We start from the raw sequence: 19,434 nt of genomic DNA on the forward strand, positions 1-19,434 counted from the left end.
TCAGGAGTTCACATCTCATTTTCATTCCAATGAAAATGTGAAACTGGATTCTAAATCTAATTTCATACAATGTCAAATTCTATCCCGGTCAAAATGCAGTAATTTAAGTTACAGAAGCTATCGATATATTAAGGATTAAACAATAAACAGATGCTGTAAATAGGACACAAAACACTGAATATATGAAATATTTCAAGAGAGCGAAACATTTCAGGTTCATAATCTTTTATTGTGGGTTTTATGTCAATGCAATACAAACAAAAATATGACGAAAGAAAAGGGGTAAGAATCCAAGTCTAGAGGGTATAAGGGGAACAGATCCAATGCCACAGACACCTGTGGCCACGTCAGTAGATATTTTTAAGGTGGCTACTATAGACAAGACAATAGGTGTAGGAGTAGGCCATTTAGCCCATCGAGCCAGCACCGCAATTCACTGTGATCATGGCTGATCATCCATATTCAGTACCCCGTTCCTACTTCTTCCCCCACTCCGCTATCTTTAAGAGATCTATCCAATTCGCTCTTGAAAGCATACAGAGAATTGGCCTCTACTGCCTTCTAAGACAGAGTATTCCACAGATCCACACCCCTCTGTGTGAAAACGTTTTTCCTCACCTCCGTTCTAAATGGCTTACCCCTTATTCTTAAAGACAGATTCTTGATTACTAAGGGTGTAAGGGATATTGGGTGAAGGCAAGAGAATCGGGTTGAGAGGGAAAGATAGATCAGCCATGATTGAATGGCAGAGCAGACTTGATGGGCCGAATGGCCTAATTCTACTCCTACTGTATAACTTATTAATTTAATTGACACAAGGGCAGGGAGACAGGTGCATATCTTGTGAGGCTAAATATTCTTGGCAGCTTCAAGCAAGAACCATATAGATTCACCAATGTACAGTGCATTCAGAAAGTATTCAGATCCCTTCACTTTTTCTACATTTTGTTACGTTACAGCCTTATTCTAAGATGGATTAAAACATTTTTTTTTATCATCAACCTACACACAATACCTCATAATAAAAAAGCAAAAACAGGTGTTTAGAAATTTTTGCAAAGTAATTAAAAAGAAATAACTGAGATATCACATTTACATAAGTATTCAGGCCCTTTGCTATGACACTCGAAATTGAGTTTCGGTGCATCCTGTTTCCATTGATTATCCTTGCAATGTTTCTACAACTTGATTGGAGTCCACCTGTGGTAAATTAAATTGATTGGACATGATTTGGAAAGCACACACCTGTCTATATAAGGTCCCACAGTTGACAGTGCATGTCAGAGCAAAAACCAAGCCATGAAGACGAAGGAATTGTCCGTAGACCTCCGAGACAGGATTGTGTCGAGGCACAGATCTGGGGAAGGGTATAAAACAATTTCTGCAGCATTGCAGGTCCCAAAGAGCACAGTGGCCCCCGTCATTCTTAAATGGAAGAACTTTGTAACGACTAGGACTCTTCATAGAGCTGGCTGCCTGGCCAAACTGAGCAATAGGGGGAGAAGGGCCTTGGTCAGGGAGGTGCCCAAGAACCCGATGGTCACTCTGTCAGAGCTCCAGAGTTCCTCTATGGAGATGGGAGAACCTTCCACAAGGACAACTATATCTGCAGCACTCCACCAATCAGGCCTTTATGGTAGAGTAGGCAGATGGAAGCCACTCCTCAGTAAAAGGCATATGACAGCCCGCTTGAAGTTTGCCAAAAGGCACCTAAACAAGATTCTCTGGTCTGATGAAACCAAGATTAAACTCTTTGGCCTGAATGCCAAGCGTCACGTCTGGAGGAAACCAGGCACCATTCATCACCTGGCCAATACCATACCTACAGTGATGCACGGTGGTGGCAGCATCATGCTGTAGGGATGTTTTTCAGCAGCAGGAACTGGGAGACTAGTCAGGATCGAGGAAAACATGAACGGAGCAAAGTACAGAGAGATCCTTGATGAAAACCTGCTCCAGAGCGTTCAGGACCGCAGACTGGGGAAGAGGATCACCTTCCAACAGGACAACAACCCTAAGCACACAGCCAATACAACACAGGAGGGGCTTCCTGACAAGTCTAATAATAATAAATTTATTTTTATTTTAATAATAATAAATTTTATTTGTTGGGCGCCTTTCAGACATCTCAAGGACACCTTACATAGATTAACAGGAATTTAAACATATAATCAGAGTAAAATAAATAATAAAGACATCACAGAGACACAAACTAAAAACAGAATTCAGTCCAAAAACAGAAAATCAAAAACACAATGTGAAGAGAGAGCAGCGGCAGCCAAAGCGCGCTAGCGTCCACTCTCCCTTCCCGAATGTCCTTGAGTGGCCCAGCCACAGCCCGACTTGAACCCGATTGAATATCTCTGGAGGGACCTGAAAATAGCAGTGCATCGACGCTCCCCATCCAACATAGAGCTTGAGAGGATCTGCAGAGAAGAATGGGAGAAATTACCCAAACACAGGTGTGCCAAGCTTGTAACATCATACCCAAGAAGACTTGAGGCTGTAATCACTGCCAAAGGTGCCTCGACAAAGTAATGAGTAAAGGGTGTGAATACTTATGTAAATGTGATATTTCAGTTATTTCTTTTTAATTACTTTACAAACATTTCTAAACACCTGTTTTTGCTTTTTTTATTATGGGGTATTGCGTGTAGATTGATAAAAAATATATAATTTAATCCATTTTAGAATAAGGTTGTAACGTAACAAAATGTGGAAAAAGTGAAGGGGTCTGAATACTTTCTGAATGCACTGTATAGGACTGAGGCAATAAAGAAAATGTTAGAAACACATGTAAATGCTTGAGTATGGAAAAGGGTCCTGATCCAAAACTTTGCATACCTATCCCTTCCATTAGTGCTGCCTGACCCGCTGAGTTCCCTCTGCACTTTATGTTTTGCCTCAGAAACTCTGAGCAGGTGCGAAAAGGGGAACAGGGTAAATGCTTCAGATTAGCTCTGCTTCTCATTCCACAGAGACTTCCTGACTTGCTGAGTGTATTTGCTATTTTCTGTTTTTATTTCAGATTTTCAGCATCTGCAGTTTACTTTGATTTTCAAAGGACTGATTGGGCAGCAGATGCCAAAAAGAAAACTGTGCTCACGGCTGGTCTATAATTGTATCTCTTCATTGCTGGCACAAAATGCATTTATGTGATAAAGAACCATTGAGCTTTTCCATGGACATAGTGTAGGAGGAATATGAACTGTTTTTTTTAAAGTATTAGTGGTAATTTCCTACATGTGGCTACAAGGGATTGCAGTTGCTGGTTTACAGAAAAAGACACAAAGTGCTGGAGTAACTCAGCGGGTCAGGCAACATCAGGGGTTGGAGATTGTAACCTTCACGTGGTCCACCCTGTTTCGACGAATGCAATCAACCTGGCGTGCATAAACAGAAGATCAAACAGAACAAGTTGTCTTACAACTTTAGGCTGTGCACGCCATACGCAAGAAGAAGGCGGCAGCATCTCTGGAGAATATGGATAGGTGATGTTTAGGGGTTTGAAGAGGGGTCCCAACCAGAAACTCCACCTCTCCATGTTCTCCAGAAATGCTGCATGACCCGTTGAGTTACTCCAGCACTTGGTGTCTTTTTTTGTTTAAATATTCCTACATGTTTGGTGAACAAATCTATCAAGCAAGTCATCTACGACTCGGTTTTAATACCAAGAAGAATAAATGTTCACATTTTTAAGTCATATTATTCATGCATCAGATTTTGTAGTCGCACAGTGCCATTAAATGCCAATGGATTTCCCCTACATAATACTAATACCTCATACCAGGCTGACATACTTTCTCATTTTGCTTAGCATAACATCAATTTTAGACATTCACGTCTAGTATTGCATTCAAGGTTATTCACTAATCTACACTTTCAATCACTAAAATATTCAGGCTGAGGAAGGGAAGAAAAGGCTGTATCAGAATTCTTTATTACAGATCGCTTTCACCGTACAGCGCAGTTGAAAACGAGACATAGTCCAGGGCTCCTGGTACACTAGGTGGCCCTCTGTAGGGTGGCATGCAGGAAATGCAGTATTCAGCCTGTTTGGGAGGCAATTCATGGCGCAACTCCTCAGGCAGAATGTAAGGCTGTTTATAAAAAAAAAGTGTGATTTTGTCAGTTTAGTTTAAAAGTTTAAGATTAACATCTTCTAAATTTCTTACTTGAAATGCTCTTGTGTTTTCTAAAAATAACCACATTTCCACATACTTGCACTGCCGTAGTTGAAAAGTGGGATACTTCATTTGGAAAAAGGCATAGTTTTTTCTATTTTAAATGGGAGCAGAGATGCAAAGGAGGGCAATGATGCACCAGAGTACAGGCTGGAGATTTAACTTACATGATATCAGATATCAGGACTATTAACTACATCAACAAACTTAATGGTTTATTTTAGTTTAGAGATAGCGCAGAAACCGGCCCTTCGGTTCATCGTGTCTGCGCCAACCAGCGATCCCCGCACACTACCACTATCCTACACTCTAGGGATAATTTACAATTTTACCAAGCCAATTAGCCTACAAACCTTTACTTCTTTGGAGTGTGGGAGGAAACCGGAGCACATGAGAGAAAACCCATGCAAATCACACGGAGAGCGTACAAACTCCGTACAGACACCACCCGTAGTCAGGATCAAACTCAGGTCTCTGGTGCTGTAAGGCAGCAATTCTACCACAGTGCAACCATGCCATCCCATCATAGGAATACAAAATGTTGTAAATTCTGAGGTCAGGCAGCATCTGCGTCTGCGTACAGATCACTGGTCGGTGCGGGCTCGGTGGGCCGAAGGGCCTGTTTCCATGCTGTATCTCTAAACTAAACTAAACCAAATCCACGGAAAGAGAAACAGGTGAGATTTTAGGTGATAGTCTTCTACAGATGCTGACTGACCTGCTGAAGGTTTTCAGCGGTTTCTGTTTTTAGTTTAGATTTTCAGAATCTGCAGGTATTTTTTTACTTTATAGGAACCTCAGTTTTAACATGGAAAAATAAAACTTGTACAATTCTTAATGGAGGTTGAGGGGAGACCTGTTAGAAGTATATAGAATTATGAGAGAGTTAGATAGGGTAGACAGTCAGAACCTTTTCCCCAGGGTGGAGTTGTCAAAGACTAACAGGCATAGCTTTGAGGTGAGAGGGACAAAGTTAACGCATTGTCAGAGGTGGTGGTGGAAGCAAGTATCATGTTGTTTAAGAGGGTTTTAGCTAAGCACATGGAAATGAAGCAAGTAGAGGGATATGGATCACATATATGCAGAGGAGACAAGTTTAATTTGGTATACAGAGAAAGGTTGAACAAGTTAGGTCTTTATTCTTTGGAGCGCAGAAGGTTAAGGGGGGGACTTGATAGAGGTCTTTAAAATGATGAGAGGGATAGACAGAGTTGACGTGGATAAGCTTTTCCCACTGAGAGTAGGGAAGATTCAAACAAGAGGACATGACTTGAGAATTAAGGGACAGAAGTTTAGGGGTAACATGAGGGGGAACTTCTTTACTCAGAGAGTGGTAGCTGTGTGGAATGAGCTTCCAGTGGAGGTGGTGGAGGCAGGTTCGATTTTATCATTTAAAAATAAATTGGATAGTTATATGGACGGGAAAGGAATGGAGGGTTATGGTCTGAGTGCAGATAGATGGGACTAGGGGAGAATAAGTGTTCGGCATGGACTAGAAGGGCCGAGATGGCATGTTTCCGTGCTGTAATTGTTATATGGTTATATGTTATATGGTTATCATGTTCAATGATTTAACGATACTTTATTGTCACATATACCGAGGTACAGTAAAATCGTACAGCAGACCTCACCTAGGCAGTACACAAGTGTCGCCACGTGTTGACGCTGACAAAGATATAGCATGAACATTGTTCCTGTGTTGCACTATTCTATATTTTCTTTTTTTTAAACAGAACTTACCTTATCTCCTGCCAGAATCCTGAAGGAAGCCACAACCTGGTCAGCTGTGTCTGTGTCAGCAGTCTCTCGGGTCATGAAAGAGATGAAGGACTGGAAGGTCACTTTGCCGGTATCATTTGGATCAATTAAATTCATGATCCGTGCAAACTCAGCCTCACCCTGCCAAAAGAGTCATTAGTTCATTAGTTATAGGAACAGAATTAGGCCATTCAGCCTATCAAGTCTATTCTGCCATTCAATCATGGCTGATCTATCTTTCCCTCGCAACCCATTCTCCTGCCTTCTCCCCATAACTCCTGATACCCTTACTGATCAAGAATCTATCAATCTTTGCCTTAGAAATATCCATTGACGGCCTCCACATCCTTCTACGGCAATGAATCCCACAGATTCACCACCCTCTGACTAAAGAAATTCATCATCTCCTTTCTGCAGGTACATCCTTTTATTCTGAGGCTATGGCCTCTGATCCTAGACTCTCCCACTAGTGGTAACATCCTCTCCACATCCACTCTACCCAGGCCTTTCACCATTCGGTAAGTTTCAATTAGTACCCCCTCATCCTTCCAAACAGCCATCACCCTCACCCTAACTCGATTCTGCATGCTACAACTCTACTGCTGCACCACTATGCTGCCCTATCGCCAAAAACTCCAGCACCCTACTATTTACTGTGTAAATGTTATTTGTTCACTTTTTAATTTTGGGCCTAGGCCACCTGGATACTATTAAATATATCAGATCGTTTGATAAAAATTCAGAATTGCCGTTAGTTAGTTTAGTTTGTCACATACTATACACTGAGGTACAGTTAAAAGCTTTCTGTTGCATGCTTTCCAGTTAGTGGAAAGACTATACATGATTTCAAAATTCATGGTGATCCCAACACTTATTTCTAACCTCAGATATAGTAAACATGCATCTATCGTACCAGATCAAAGCCCATGGAGATGAGACAAGCTCTAAGATCATCCGGATCCATTGCTCCATTCTTCTTCTGTTGAGTAGATCAGCAAATAAAAGGAAGGGACGAGGGATTTCCAACAAGGTGATGGTTAGTTCAAATCCCACAGATCCCGAGATGCATCGACAATGAAGATGGGCACCAAGAACCAAATGATTCATTTAAAGTCCAAAGGATTCAATTGGGGCCAGAAGTTGTATCAATGTTGTAAAGTGGAAGAGAGCAACTAACACAAAGATAAATTAAACAAACGGGATATAGACGATCATGGGACAAACATGGAACAAAGAGGAAAACATGGGGGCAAACCAAAGAAAAGGGACAATTAGGACACATTGCAAATGTGAAAAATGGACAAAATAAAAGGAAATGTATCAAAGTTTTACCTGTATAGATAAAGATAATAAAACACAGTCCAGTTAGTACCCGTTTATCATTTCCAACATGTCCAAGGCTGATGAGGCAGGCTCTGAATAGCTTTGGTCTCAGCGTGCGAGAATTATCCTAGTTTCCAACGCGGTTGCAGCATGCAATGTGAACATGGTGTTTACTGCTAATTCTAAACATGCAATGCACAGGATCAGAACTACAGCTCACTTGGTTAATGTTTATTAGAACGACAATTTATTAAAAGGTCACTTTCACCAAAAATGTCATGTCATGAATAGTACATCTTGCAGTTGCACATGAAGTTGATGCTTATTCTATCTGCCACACCCCCCAAGTGCTGGGTGAACTTCTGATGTACCCAAGTTAAAATGTGCTGTATTTCACACAATTAAACTAACATACTTGGGTGCTTGCTATCTGTGTGGAGTTTGCACGTTCTCCCTCTAGCCGCATGGGTTTTCTCCAGGTGCTGTGGGCCCATGTAAGAAACTGTGGCACCCGATTTGAATGCAAGGGGCGCTGCTGAATAGTAGAGCAGACCACACAGCATATCACCCAGCCCATTGGACACAAGGTGGCCACCAAGTTTCAAAAGGAAGAAGCCATTCATCCCATCGCATCTCTTGGAAGTAATATCTGGTATAATTTTCTTCGCATCCTTTTTGATTTTCCTTCGGCTCACCGAGTCCGCACTGTCCAGCGAGGCACTATCCTACACACTAGGGACAATTTACAATTTACCAAAGTCAATTAACCTACAAGCCTTTACGTCTTTGGAGTGTGGGAGGAAATTGGAGCACCCAGAGAAAATCCACGTGGTCACAGGGAGAATGTACAAACTCCGTACAGACAATACCCAGAGTCAGGATCAAACTCGGATCTCTGGGGCTGTAAGACAGCAACTCTGCCACTGCGCCGTCACCATTGGGTACAAATTGAGTGTCATGCAAATCAAGCAAACTTGGAAGTCAAATCAGCTTAGAATATCTTCAAAGTGGACATATTTAAATAAATAAACAGCTGGGTGGTTCCACTGTGGTTCTCCCAATTATAATTTCCAACATGTCCAAGACTGACGAGGCACGCTCTGAACTCCTTTACTTGCAGCTTGCAAAAACCTTCCTAGTTTTGCACACAAGATCGAAAGACCATCAGACATAGGAGCAGAATTAGGTGATTCGGCCCATCAAGTCTGCTGGCCATTCAATTATGGCTGATCTATTTTTCCTTCTCAACCCCATTCCCCTGCCTTCGCCCCGTAACCTATGACATCCTTACTGATCAAGAACCTATCAATTTCCGCAATAAATTCCACAGATTTACCACCCTCTGGCTAAAGATATTTCTCCACATCTCCATTCTAAAGGTATGTCCTTTTATTTTGAGGGTGTGCCCTTTGGTCCTAGACTCTCCCACTACTACCATCAGATCACAAGATGTTGGAGCTTTTCACTGAACCTCGGTGTGTGACAATAAACTAAACTCGAATTCAGGTATTCAGCCCATCAAGTCTACTCCACCATTCAATCATGGCTGATCTATCTTTCCCTCTCAACCCCATTCTCCTGCCTTCTCCCCATAACCTTTGATGCCTTCCTAATCAAGAACCTATCATGAGATGCAATAAGAACCCCCTTAACCTCTTTATCCACTCTACATAGGCCTTTCATTGTTCATTAATTGCAGCATGCCATGTTAAACCCATCTCTATGGTCATTCTGAGACTGCAGATGTGATTATTTATGGACGGGGAGGATATGAGAAAACAGCCACCATAAAGTGCAAAGAGCTATAAATATTTTTTACATGCTCATCTGAAAAGCAAGCCACACACAATGAAAGGAGCAGTGTACCCTGTCAAAGTGGTTGAATGAAGACCGGAATTCATTCATTTGTTGCTGGGTGATTCCTTTAGCATCTCTGGTTAGAATCTGCGTCTCAATTTCATTGATAGTCCTGGCGATTGTAGTGAGGAGCATCTCCCAGCCGACTCGGATGTGCTGTCAAAGTTAGTAACAAAGGTGGCTCTGAAAAATGTAGCTCAGCGTCATACCAAGATGCAAACGGCAAGAGTCAAATCTTTCTGCTTTAGACCATTTCACTTTCTGACTGAGCAATGATTCAGTAGGAAGGGCTGCTGAAAATGTGGTTGCATACGCAGGCCAGCAGCATCTTTGTTGTTGCTGATGTAGAAAGCAGTGAAAAAATTCTAAAAAGCCGAAGCAAGAGAATGACTGGAACAGGGAAGTTGGTACCAAATGTAATTATATAAATATAATGGATACTGTATGTATTTACAGTCATACAGTATGGAAACAGGCCCTTCAACCCAACTTGTCCATGCCTGCCAAGATGCCCCATGTAAGCTAGTCCCATTTGCACATTTGCAGAAGTAGGTATACTTCTAAACCTTTCCTATCATGTGCCTGTCCAAGTATCTTTTAAATGCTACTGACGTACCTGCCTCAACTCCCTCCTCTGGCAACCCGTTCCACATACCCGCCACCCTCCCAGTGAAAAAGATGCCCTTCAGGTTCCTAATAAAACTTTCCTATCCAACCTGAAATCTATGTCCTCTGGTTCTTGATTCCCCCATTCTTGGTAATAGATTCTGTGCATTTATCCTATCTATTCCTGTCATGATTTTACACACCTCTATAAGAGGAAGGAATAATGTCCTAGCATACCCAACCTCTCAAACTAGATAAGCCAGTGAGGAAAAATTGAACTTATGGTTAGATGAAGTGCGATGGGAAGAGGTCTGATCAGAGCAATCATATACTAAAATGGACTGGATGGGCAGCATGGCTTTTTACTGTGTTGTACATTCTGTAATTCTACAGAGTTTATAAATCTCCTGTAAGGTGTCACATTATTCTTAAATCGTTCTTCCTCAGGTCCAAAAAAAATTCATGTTAATGCATATTTTGTCCACAATATTTGAGGTGAGCGGGTAAAAGATCTAATAGGTACTTGAGGGATAACATTTCTTTATTACACAAAGGGTAATGGGTAAATGGAACGAGCAGCCTGAGGTGGCAGATGAGGTTGGTACTAACTATCACAACATTTAAGAGAGATTTAGACAAGTACATGGATAGGATAGGTTTAGAGGGATATTAGCCAAGTGGTACTGGTGTAGGTGGGGCAAGTTGGGCCAAAGGGCCTGTTTCATGCTATAACATGAAATAAGTTGGCTTCCTCGCATAACTTAACAAGAGAAGATAAACGTTTGTTTATATTTTCAATTAAATGGGTGGGAAGATCTAACAATAACATTATTCTCTTCTGTGCCGTGTGTCTCTAACTCCATGCATCCAGTACCTCCATTGTGTAGCCGGTGTGCTTGTTGTCAAAGATGAGAGCCTCTTGAATAAGTTGATGTTCTCCTTCTAGTTTGTCCACATTGGGTTTGTAGTTAATGATGACTTCCTCACACTGTTTCAGTTGGTTCATTTGATCTTCCAGGGCTCCACTCATCTCAATAGAACTTTGACCAATAGCCTGTTGTTAAATTCATACATTTACAACAACATTCCACTTTCAAAAGTAATTATATTGACCCACCCTGGCCATTTCTCCCTCTCCCTGCTCCCATACGGCAGAATGTATAGAAGCTTAAAAACGCACACCACCAGACTCAGGAACAGATTCTACCTGTTCTCCGTTATAAAGCTACTGAACGGTCCCTCCATAAGTTTAGTTTAGTTTATTGTCACATGTACCGAGGTACCGTGAAAAGCTTTTATAGCGTGCTAACAAGTCAGCGGAAAGACAGGTTGAGCTGGGGTACTGTCCAATTGACCTCTACCTGACTGTGGATATTGGATTTTGTCTATGGAACTGATGCTCTACAGTGTGAGACCAATTTCTGCGTTCTGAACCCTCCTAGTGCTGGTTCCTGCCCTGGTCTTCAATTACTTATTGACCTTTTCAAGATTAGGCTTTTGATTAAACTTTTGTGCCGCTAATTCTCTGGTTATATGTAGTCTTCAATGGGATACATTTAAAGCGATTTATGAATGGAAATTTGAGCTACTGCTGACCTGAATAGAGTTGATTTAAAGATACAGCATGGAAATAGGCCCTGCGGCCCACTGAGTCCATGCTGACAATCGATCACCCGTTCACACTAATTATACATTCTCCCACTTTCACATTCACACACACAGCAATTTACAGAGGCCAATTAACCTACAAACTTACACGTGTTTGGGATGTGGCAGGAAACCAGAGCACCCGGAGAAACCCGCGCGGTTACAAGGAGAATATGCAAACTCTATACAGACTGTTGTGGGCGGCATAGTGGAGCAGCAGTAGAGTTGCTGCCTTAGAGTGTCATACACCTGGATTCAATCCTGACCACGGGTACTGATTGTACAGAATTGGTATGTTCTTCCTGTGACTGCATTGGTTTTCTCCGGGTGCTCCGTTATCTCCCACATTTCAAAGATGTACAGGCTTGCAGGTTAATTTGCTTCTGTAAATTATTCCTAGTGTATAGGATAGAGCTAGCGTTTGGGATGATCGCTGGTCGGCGTGGATTCGGTGGGCTGAAGGGCTGTTTCTGCACTGTACCTCTAAAGTCTAAATGTACAGAACGGAAACAGGCCATTTAGCTCACTGAGTCCACTGTGACTAACAACAACCAATTCGCACTATTCCTACACTAATCCAACCCAATTTTATTTTCTCCATATTGTCATTAATTTCACCCAGATTCTACCGCTCATTTACATGCTAAAGGGCAATTTCCAGAAGCCATTAAGCCATCAATCACATCTTTGGGATGTGGGGCAAACCAGGGCATCTGGAGGATCCGCACTGTATCTCTATACTTAAAATCTGATAGAACCTGTTCCTTTGGTCCTTTCAGCTCTACCAGTTGTGCCACTGTGCCACCTGGCACATAAACCAAGAATGCTATTTGATTTTCTGGGTTGGGTCATAAGGCAGGTTGGTGACTTACCTCCATCTTGTGTTGGATCCAAGGCCCAACTACGTTAGCCTGGCTGGCAAACTGGCGACGGAGACGCTCGTTGGAATGCTGCCGCACAACCTCCTCCTGCAGGGCCGAGTCTCTCTGAGGAACCAGTTGCTTCACCTGTCATTTAAAACGTGGGCCAATGAACCCAACCATTAATAGCAAGAAAAATACACGAAATGCAGCAGTAACTCAGCGGGACAGGCAGCATCTCTGGAGAACATGGATGGGGGACGTTTCAGGTCGCACCCCAACTTCACATTTCAGACTCTTCTATCCTTTTGTCGCGCACCCTCTGTCTTTTCATCTCTGCTGAAAGACATCAGTCTGAAGAAGGGTCTCAACCAGAAACATCACCTACCCATGTTCTCAAGAGATGCTGCGTGACCCACTGTGTTACTGCAGCATTTTGTATTTTCTTTAACCTAAGCATTAATGTTTTGTTAACCACATTTGTTTGGATTTTCAAATACAAACTTTTTAAAGATGACCACGGAAGAAAAATCAGAATACCTATTACATGTACAATTTCAATATCAAAATCCAAAATAAATCAAACAGTTTATACAGAGAGTGCTGGTTTGATTGATAGATTAAAAGGGCTTTATGAATGGAAAGTGGTGCTATTTGATTGAGCTGAATGAATGATACTGCATGGAACCTGGCCGTTTGGCCCACTGAGTCCACGCTGACCATTGATCATCCATTCACATGGAAACACCCGAAAGCTCGTCAGACGTGGAATACCGGGATGGAGTCACTGGAATCATCGGGCGTGGAGTCCAGGGGCCGGTAAGGGGGGGGGGGGTGAACCGGGAGAATGCCTCGGTAGGCTGCTGGAAGCATCCCGCGGCACAAGATGCTGGTGTGGAGAAGAGAGAGAGGGACGGCGGTTCGAGGGCCAAGCTGGCCGTGGGCGACGGAGGGGATTGGGAACCGCTCCGATAGAACAAACACACGGGAATCCGGACTTTGAACGATGAAATGGCATCACACATGGTGGCAATGGCATTATATGCAAAATGAATTTCACTATGTAATGTTTAGTTGCATACAGTATGTGGCAATAAATAGCCATTGGATCACACTGTTATCCCACTTTCACATCCACTCCCTACACAGTAGGGTCAGTTTACAGAGGCCAATTAACCTACAAACCCAGACGTCTTTGGGATGTAGGAGAAAAACAGCACTCTGAGGAAACCCATACAGTCACAGGGAGAACGCGCAAACTCCACACAGTCAGCACCTGAGGTTAGGTTCAAATCCAGCTCTCTGGTCTTGTAAGCCAACAGCTCAGTGGTGCAGCGATAGAATTGCTGCCTTACAGCGCCAGAAACCCAGGTTCGATCCTCACTGCAGGTGCTGTCTGTACGGTGTTTGCACGATCGCCGTGACCGCATGAGTTTTTTCCGGGTGTTCCGGTTTCTTCCCACATCCCAAAGACGTGCAGGTTTGTAGGTTAATTGGCTTCTGTAAACTGACCCTACTGTGTAGGGAGTGGATGTGAAAGTGGGATAACAGTGTGATCCAATGGCTATTTATTGCCACATACTGTATGCAACTAAACATTACATAGTGAAATTCATTTTGCATATAATGCCATTGCCACCATGTGTGATGCCATTAAATGCCCCTCATGTGTAGGATGTGAAAGTGGGACAACAGAACTAGTGTACGGATGATCCATGGTCAGCATGGCCTCGATGGACAGAAGGGCCTATTTCCATGCTGTGTCACTGAACTAACCTCAACTCTACCAGCCACCCATTAACATTGATAATCAAATAATGAGTGCTGGACCACAGCAATTCTCTCAGTGCCTGGAAAATCCTGACCCAGTCAGATGCAGAATTGGCCGAAAGTAACTTGTATTGGGGTAGAGTCCCACACCTCTCCTTTAAACTGTGACCCTTTCACCTTAAAGCTTCTTACATGCATTTTTTAAATAATATAGCCTACCTTCATAATGCAAAACCATACATTTGAAATAAAACCAAGAGGTGATAAAAATACAGAGCAGATTCTTCACCCTCATGAGAGAAGTAAATCTTGGTTCAATGCTAAAGAAATCAGCACTGGCAAACAAAAAGCTATGCTTTCAATATTTTATCATTTTGGTTCTCTTTTCAGAATTCAACAATTTTGTTCATATCCTGCATTTTGTTATTTTAAAAAAAATTATTTTTAGTCATAGAATCATACAGCATCGAAATGGGCCCATTGCCCCAACTTGTCCATGCCCACCAAAATGACCCATCTACACATCCCACCTGTCCGCATTTGGCCCGAATACCTCTAAAACTTTCCGAACCATGTACCTGTCCAAATGTATTTAAATGTTGTTATAGTACGCGCCTCAACTACCTCCTCTAGCAGCTCGTTTCATATACCCATCACCCACTGTGTGAAAATGGTGCCTCAGGTTCCTATATATAGAGTCATAGAGTGATACAGCGTGGAAACAGACCCTTCGGCCCAACTTGCCCACACCAGCCAACATGTCCCAGTTACACTAGTCCCACCTGCCTCCGCTTGGTCCATATCCCTCCAAACTTGTCCTATCCATGTACCTGGCGAACTGTTTCTTAAACGTTGGGATAGTCCCAGCCTCAACTACTTCTGGCAGCTTGTTCCATAGACACACCACCCTTTGTGTGAAAATGTTACATCTCAGATTCCTATTAAATGTCTTCCCCTTCACCTTGAACCTACATCCTTTGGTCCTCGATTCCCCTACTCTGGGCAAGCGATTCTGTGCATCTACCCGATCTATTCCTCTCATGGTTTTATACATTATTATATTTGATCTTTTTCTTCTTGCCTTAAACCTACTGCATGTTCTGAAAATAGATGGCTTTATTTAGAGAGCACTTTTCCTGGTCTTACCCTTGCCCATTTGGCATTAATTTCTTCACAGGATATGGTGGTGTAAGGATTTGCCACACATGTCAAGATGCCATAGGTGTGCATTATTTTCTGCACTTCATTGAGGATTCCCAGAATGGCTTGTCTCTCATTGTCTGCTTCAGGAAGGGTGGCCTTAAATTGTTCGTGAGCTGCTACAAGATTCTAAACAATGGGAGAAATGTGAAAAATCAAAGCATCATTTTAAAATCATGACCAAATATTTGTGGCACTGATTTATTGCAATTGCAGCTTTCAAACATCATAAATCATGAGACATCGGAACAGAATTTGGCTGTTTGGCCCATCAAGTCTTCTCTGCCATTCAATCATGGCTAATCTATTTTTCCCTCTCAACCCCATCCTTCTGCCTTCTCCCAGCAAGCCTTGACGCCCTTCCTAATCAACATCAGCCTCATGCCTGTCTCTGGTTTATGTTGGAGTGTAAATAATCTCCTTGAACCCATGGCAGCAGCAAGCACATTTCAGCCAATAAAAAAAAATCCAATATTCCAGAACACAATGAAATGGTTTAATACCAATGCAAAAACTATTTGTAGCCACATGCATGCTAAGCCCAATGTATTGTGCGTCATATGCCACTATACAGAGTACAAATTGAATGAATCAGCACACAAGATCATAGCACAGGAACAGGCCCTTCAGCCCGCATATCTGTGCCAACCATGATGCCAATCTGCCTGCACATGGTCTATATCCCCGCATTACCTGCATGTTCACATGTCTCTCGAGATAACTCTTTAGAATGACTATTGTATCTGCTTTACTTTTCATGGCAGGATGTTCCACGCACCTGACACTGTAATTTCATCAAAGTGAATTTTAATTGAAGCCGGCAACCAGAGTCGTCCACTGTTTTAGATAAACATACAGTACCTGGATCTCTTCAATGCTGTGAACAATGAACATGTCCTGTAGATCTTCCATTGCTCCTTCCACCCAGTTGATAAAGGGAGAAGCCCTTTTGGCAAACTCTAGGAAGAGCTGATCGATTGTTTCCAGTAACTTTTCGGTTCTCTGTAAATGTGATAGATTAGGAACATTTACTTCACTGTATAGTTTAGTGATACAATGTGGAAACTAACTCACCGGCCCACCGAGACTGTGCCAACCCTCGATCACCCGTACATTAGTTTTATCCTAGACACTAGAGACACTTTACAGAGACCAATTAACCTACAAGCGTCTGAAGAAGGGTCTTGACCCGAAACGTCACCCATTCCTTCTTGCTGCCTTGTTCCGCTGAGGTACCCCAGCTTTGTGTCAACCTACAAACCCATATGTCCTTGGAATGTGGGAGGAAACTGGAACACCTGGCAAAAACCCCGCAGTCACAGGAAGAATGTACAAAATCCATTCAAACAGCACCCAAGGTCAGTATCGAACCCAGGTCTCTGGCGCTGTAAGGCAGCAACTGTGTGTCACTGTACCCGCATGGAAGGATTGTGAAAATCAGCGTTCCTTAATCATGGAACTAGAAAGGCTGTTGTGGTTGCACTTAGAGTGCTAGTTGCTCTGTTTGAGAACTCTTCAGAAAAGTTAAAATCCTGCTGCCATTTCAGTTCTGGTAGGTGCAATGACAGAGGGAAGAGGTACCATGGGCAACACAATTTGAGAGTGTCCAATTAATTGGTGCTTTATGCCATCTCGTGGATTCACATAAAATGTAATTTAGTTCTCTTGATTGAAAGATACAGCATGGAAACACCATGCCCTTTAGCTGACCGAGTCCACACCTTCCATACGATAGTGCTAGTGTACAGGGTGATGGGCATGGGGTGGTCAGCACAGACTTGGTGGACCGAAGGGCCTGTTTCAGCGCTGTATCTCTCAATCTAAAACAAAACTAAAAATGTGCGTCATGTACAAATACTGGTCCCACCCGTAAATATGTATTTTTAAGTTCAGAGAAGTTTGTTAAACGACATTGTTATGCAACTAGTTAACATTCAAATACACCTTACCTCTAAAGCTTCCCGACGTTTCTGAGTCAGAGTTCCAAAACTATCCCATTTATCACAGATCTTCTGGCATCGTTCATTTATTCCAGCAGCATTGTGATAGTCCAACTCACTTTAAAATAAAAAGATTAGAAATGTGTAAAAAAAGCAAGTGGCTGTCAATGTACAAATGCAAACTACTGCAGATAATTACAACTGTTCTTACACTACAGTCATTGCACTTTTGTATTAATCTATGATTGTGCTCATCTATAGTATGATTTTACCAGATTGTCTGCAAAATAAATAATTTCACTGTACTAGATACATGGGACAATGAAGTATCATTGAATCGTTAAATAATTGGCAGCATGAAGCAGCAATAAGACAGCCAGAAAGGGATATGGATAGGATTAGGGAATGGACACAGATCTGACAAATTAATTAAAAATGTGGGGGAAATTAAAAAAAAAAAAATTTAAAGGTGAATTTATGCATAGTATTATCTGATCTGATTGGATAGCAAGCAAAACAAAGTTTTTTACAGTACCAGTGCAAAATAATAAACATAAACATGAAGAGTGTGTAGGACGTAACTGCAGATGTTTATACAGGAACTGGAGGTTTATACCGAAGCTAAACACAAAATTCTGGAGTAACAGAAGGTCAGAGCATCATTGGAAAACATGGATGGATAGCGTTTCATGTTGGGACCTTTCTTCAGACTAATAGCAAGGGTTGGGAGATAGAAAGCTGGAAAAGTGGAGCTCGAAATGACCTGAAATGCCACCTGTCCATGTTCTCTACAGATGCTGTCTGACCCGGGCGGCATAGTGATGCAGCGGTCGAGCTGCTGCCTTATAGCACCAGAGATCCACGTTCAATCCTGACCATGGGTGGTGTCCGTACGGAGTTTGTACATTCTTCCTGTGACCCTGTGGCTTTTCTCCGGGTGCTCTGATTTCCTCTCGCACTCCAAAGATGTTCAAGTTTGTAGGTTAAATGGCTTCAGTAAAATTGCAATTGTCTCTAGTGTGTACGATAGTGCTAGTGTACGGGGTGATCGCTCTTCAGCGCGGACCTGGTAGGCCGAATGGCCTGTTTCCGCACTGTATCTCTAAAGTCTAAAGACTTGCTGAGTTCCTCCAACAGTGTTTAGTTTAGTTTAGAAATACAGCATGGAAACAGGCCCTTCGGTCCACCGAGTCCGCACCGACCACCGACGCCAGCATTTTAACTCTCTCCTACTCTGGACAATTTACACTTATACTAAGCCAATTAACCTCCAAACCTGTACATCTTTGGAGTGCGTGAGGAAACCGAAGATCTCAGAGACAACCCACGCAGTCACAGGGAGAAGGTACAAACTCCGTACAGAGTGCTCGGGACTGAACCCGTGTCTCTGGTGCTGCAAGCAATGCAAGGCAGAAATTCCAACGTTGCGCCACCGTGATGCCCATTGTGTGTCTTTTTCTCCCCAAAAGCTACAATCATTTTCTGCGGTCCAACAAAATTCAACAGAGTTGGATTATTTTGAGGCCGATTGTTACTGCAATGTCACCAGCTGTCAGGTTGCAAATGGAACTTACTTCAGCTCCTGTGCAATGGCAGCAATTTGCTCCACACGGTCCTGATGTGCTGCCAAATCACTCTCAAATGCCTCGTGCTTTCTCAGCAAAGCCCGCACTTCGGTCAAAGTGACAGATTCGTAGTCTTTTTGCACCAAGATTTGATCTTTCCCTGTGGAAAACAAGAGTCCACGTTAACTTTGTGCCCCAATTACTTGCAAGTGAAAATCAAGGTATGAGGATATACTTGGGGATTACAGACAATGGAATTAACAGAGCAGAGGGCGAGTTAGGGAATGGAGAACAATGTACTCTATTATCTCAGGGATTCATTGCCTGAATATGGTCTGTTGACAATGAGTCATAGAGTCAAAGAGAGTCATAGTCATACAGCGTGGAAACAGGCCCTTTGGTCCAACTTGCCCAACACTGTGGGCAGCACAGTGGCGCAGCGATAGAGTAGCTGCCTTACCATGCCAGAGACCCGAGTTTGATCCTGACTACGGGTGCTGTCTGTAGGGAGTTTGTGCGTTCTCCCTACGACCGTGCAGGTTTTCACCGGGTGCTCCAATTTACTCCCACACACCAACGACATGCAGGTTTGTAGGATAATTGACTTTGGTAATAATTGTAAATTGTCCCGAGTATGTAGGATTATTTGAAAACCCCGTCAAGAAACTCGCCAAGTGCTGCAAAGGCAGATTTTCTGCTGCCTTCAGCCCCGCTTGAAATTGAC

At 42.7% G+C, this 19,434-nt stretch overlaps 1 protein-coding gene across 3 annotated transcripts in view; it reads right to left on the reverse strand.

Annotated features, from left to right (window-relative positions):
* Positions 1-3,220: 3,220 nt before the first annotated feature.
* actn2 (actinin alpha 2) overlaps positions 3,221-19,434 on the reverse strand; it is a 64,079-nt gene continuing 47,865 nt past the window's right edge. For 2 of the 3 annotated variants that reach the window (XM_033025449.1, XM_033025448.1), the window contains exons 12-21: positions 18,720-18,870; positions 17,155-17,263; positions 16,067-16,207; positions 15,152-15,334; positions 12,248-12,382; positions 10,603-10,782; positions 9,132-9,278; positions 6,856-6,921; positions 5,925-6,083; positions 3,221-4,100 (exon numbers count right to left, since the gene is read on the reverse strand). In XM_033025449.1, the coding sequence (XP_032881340.1) occupies positions 3,942-4,100; positions 5,925-6,083; positions 6,856-6,921; positions 9,132-9,278; positions 10,603-10,782; positions 12,248-12,382; positions 15,152-15,334; positions 16,067-16,207; positions 17,155-17,263; positions 18,720-18,870 (1,430 nt within the window). In that variant the 3' untranslated portion in view covers positions 3,221-3,941. Of the gene's footprint in view, positions 4,101-5,924; positions 6,084-6,855; positions 6,922-7,314; positions 7,393-9,131; positions 9,279-10,602; positions 10,783-12,247; positions 12,383-15,151; positions 15,335-16,066; positions 16,208-17,154; positions 17,264-18,719; positions 18,871-19,434 lie in introns of all 3 variants that reach the window. The other variant, XM_033025450.1, reaches the window with a different exon arrangement.

This window comes from Amblyraja radiata, chromosome 8 (genome assembly GCF_010909765.2).
Source record: "Amblyraja radiata isolate CabotCenter1 chromosome 8, sAmbRad1.1.pri, whole genome shotgun sequence".
NCBI lineage: Eukaryota > Metazoa > Chordata > Chondrichthyes > Rajiformes > Rajidae > Amblyraja > Amblyraja radiata.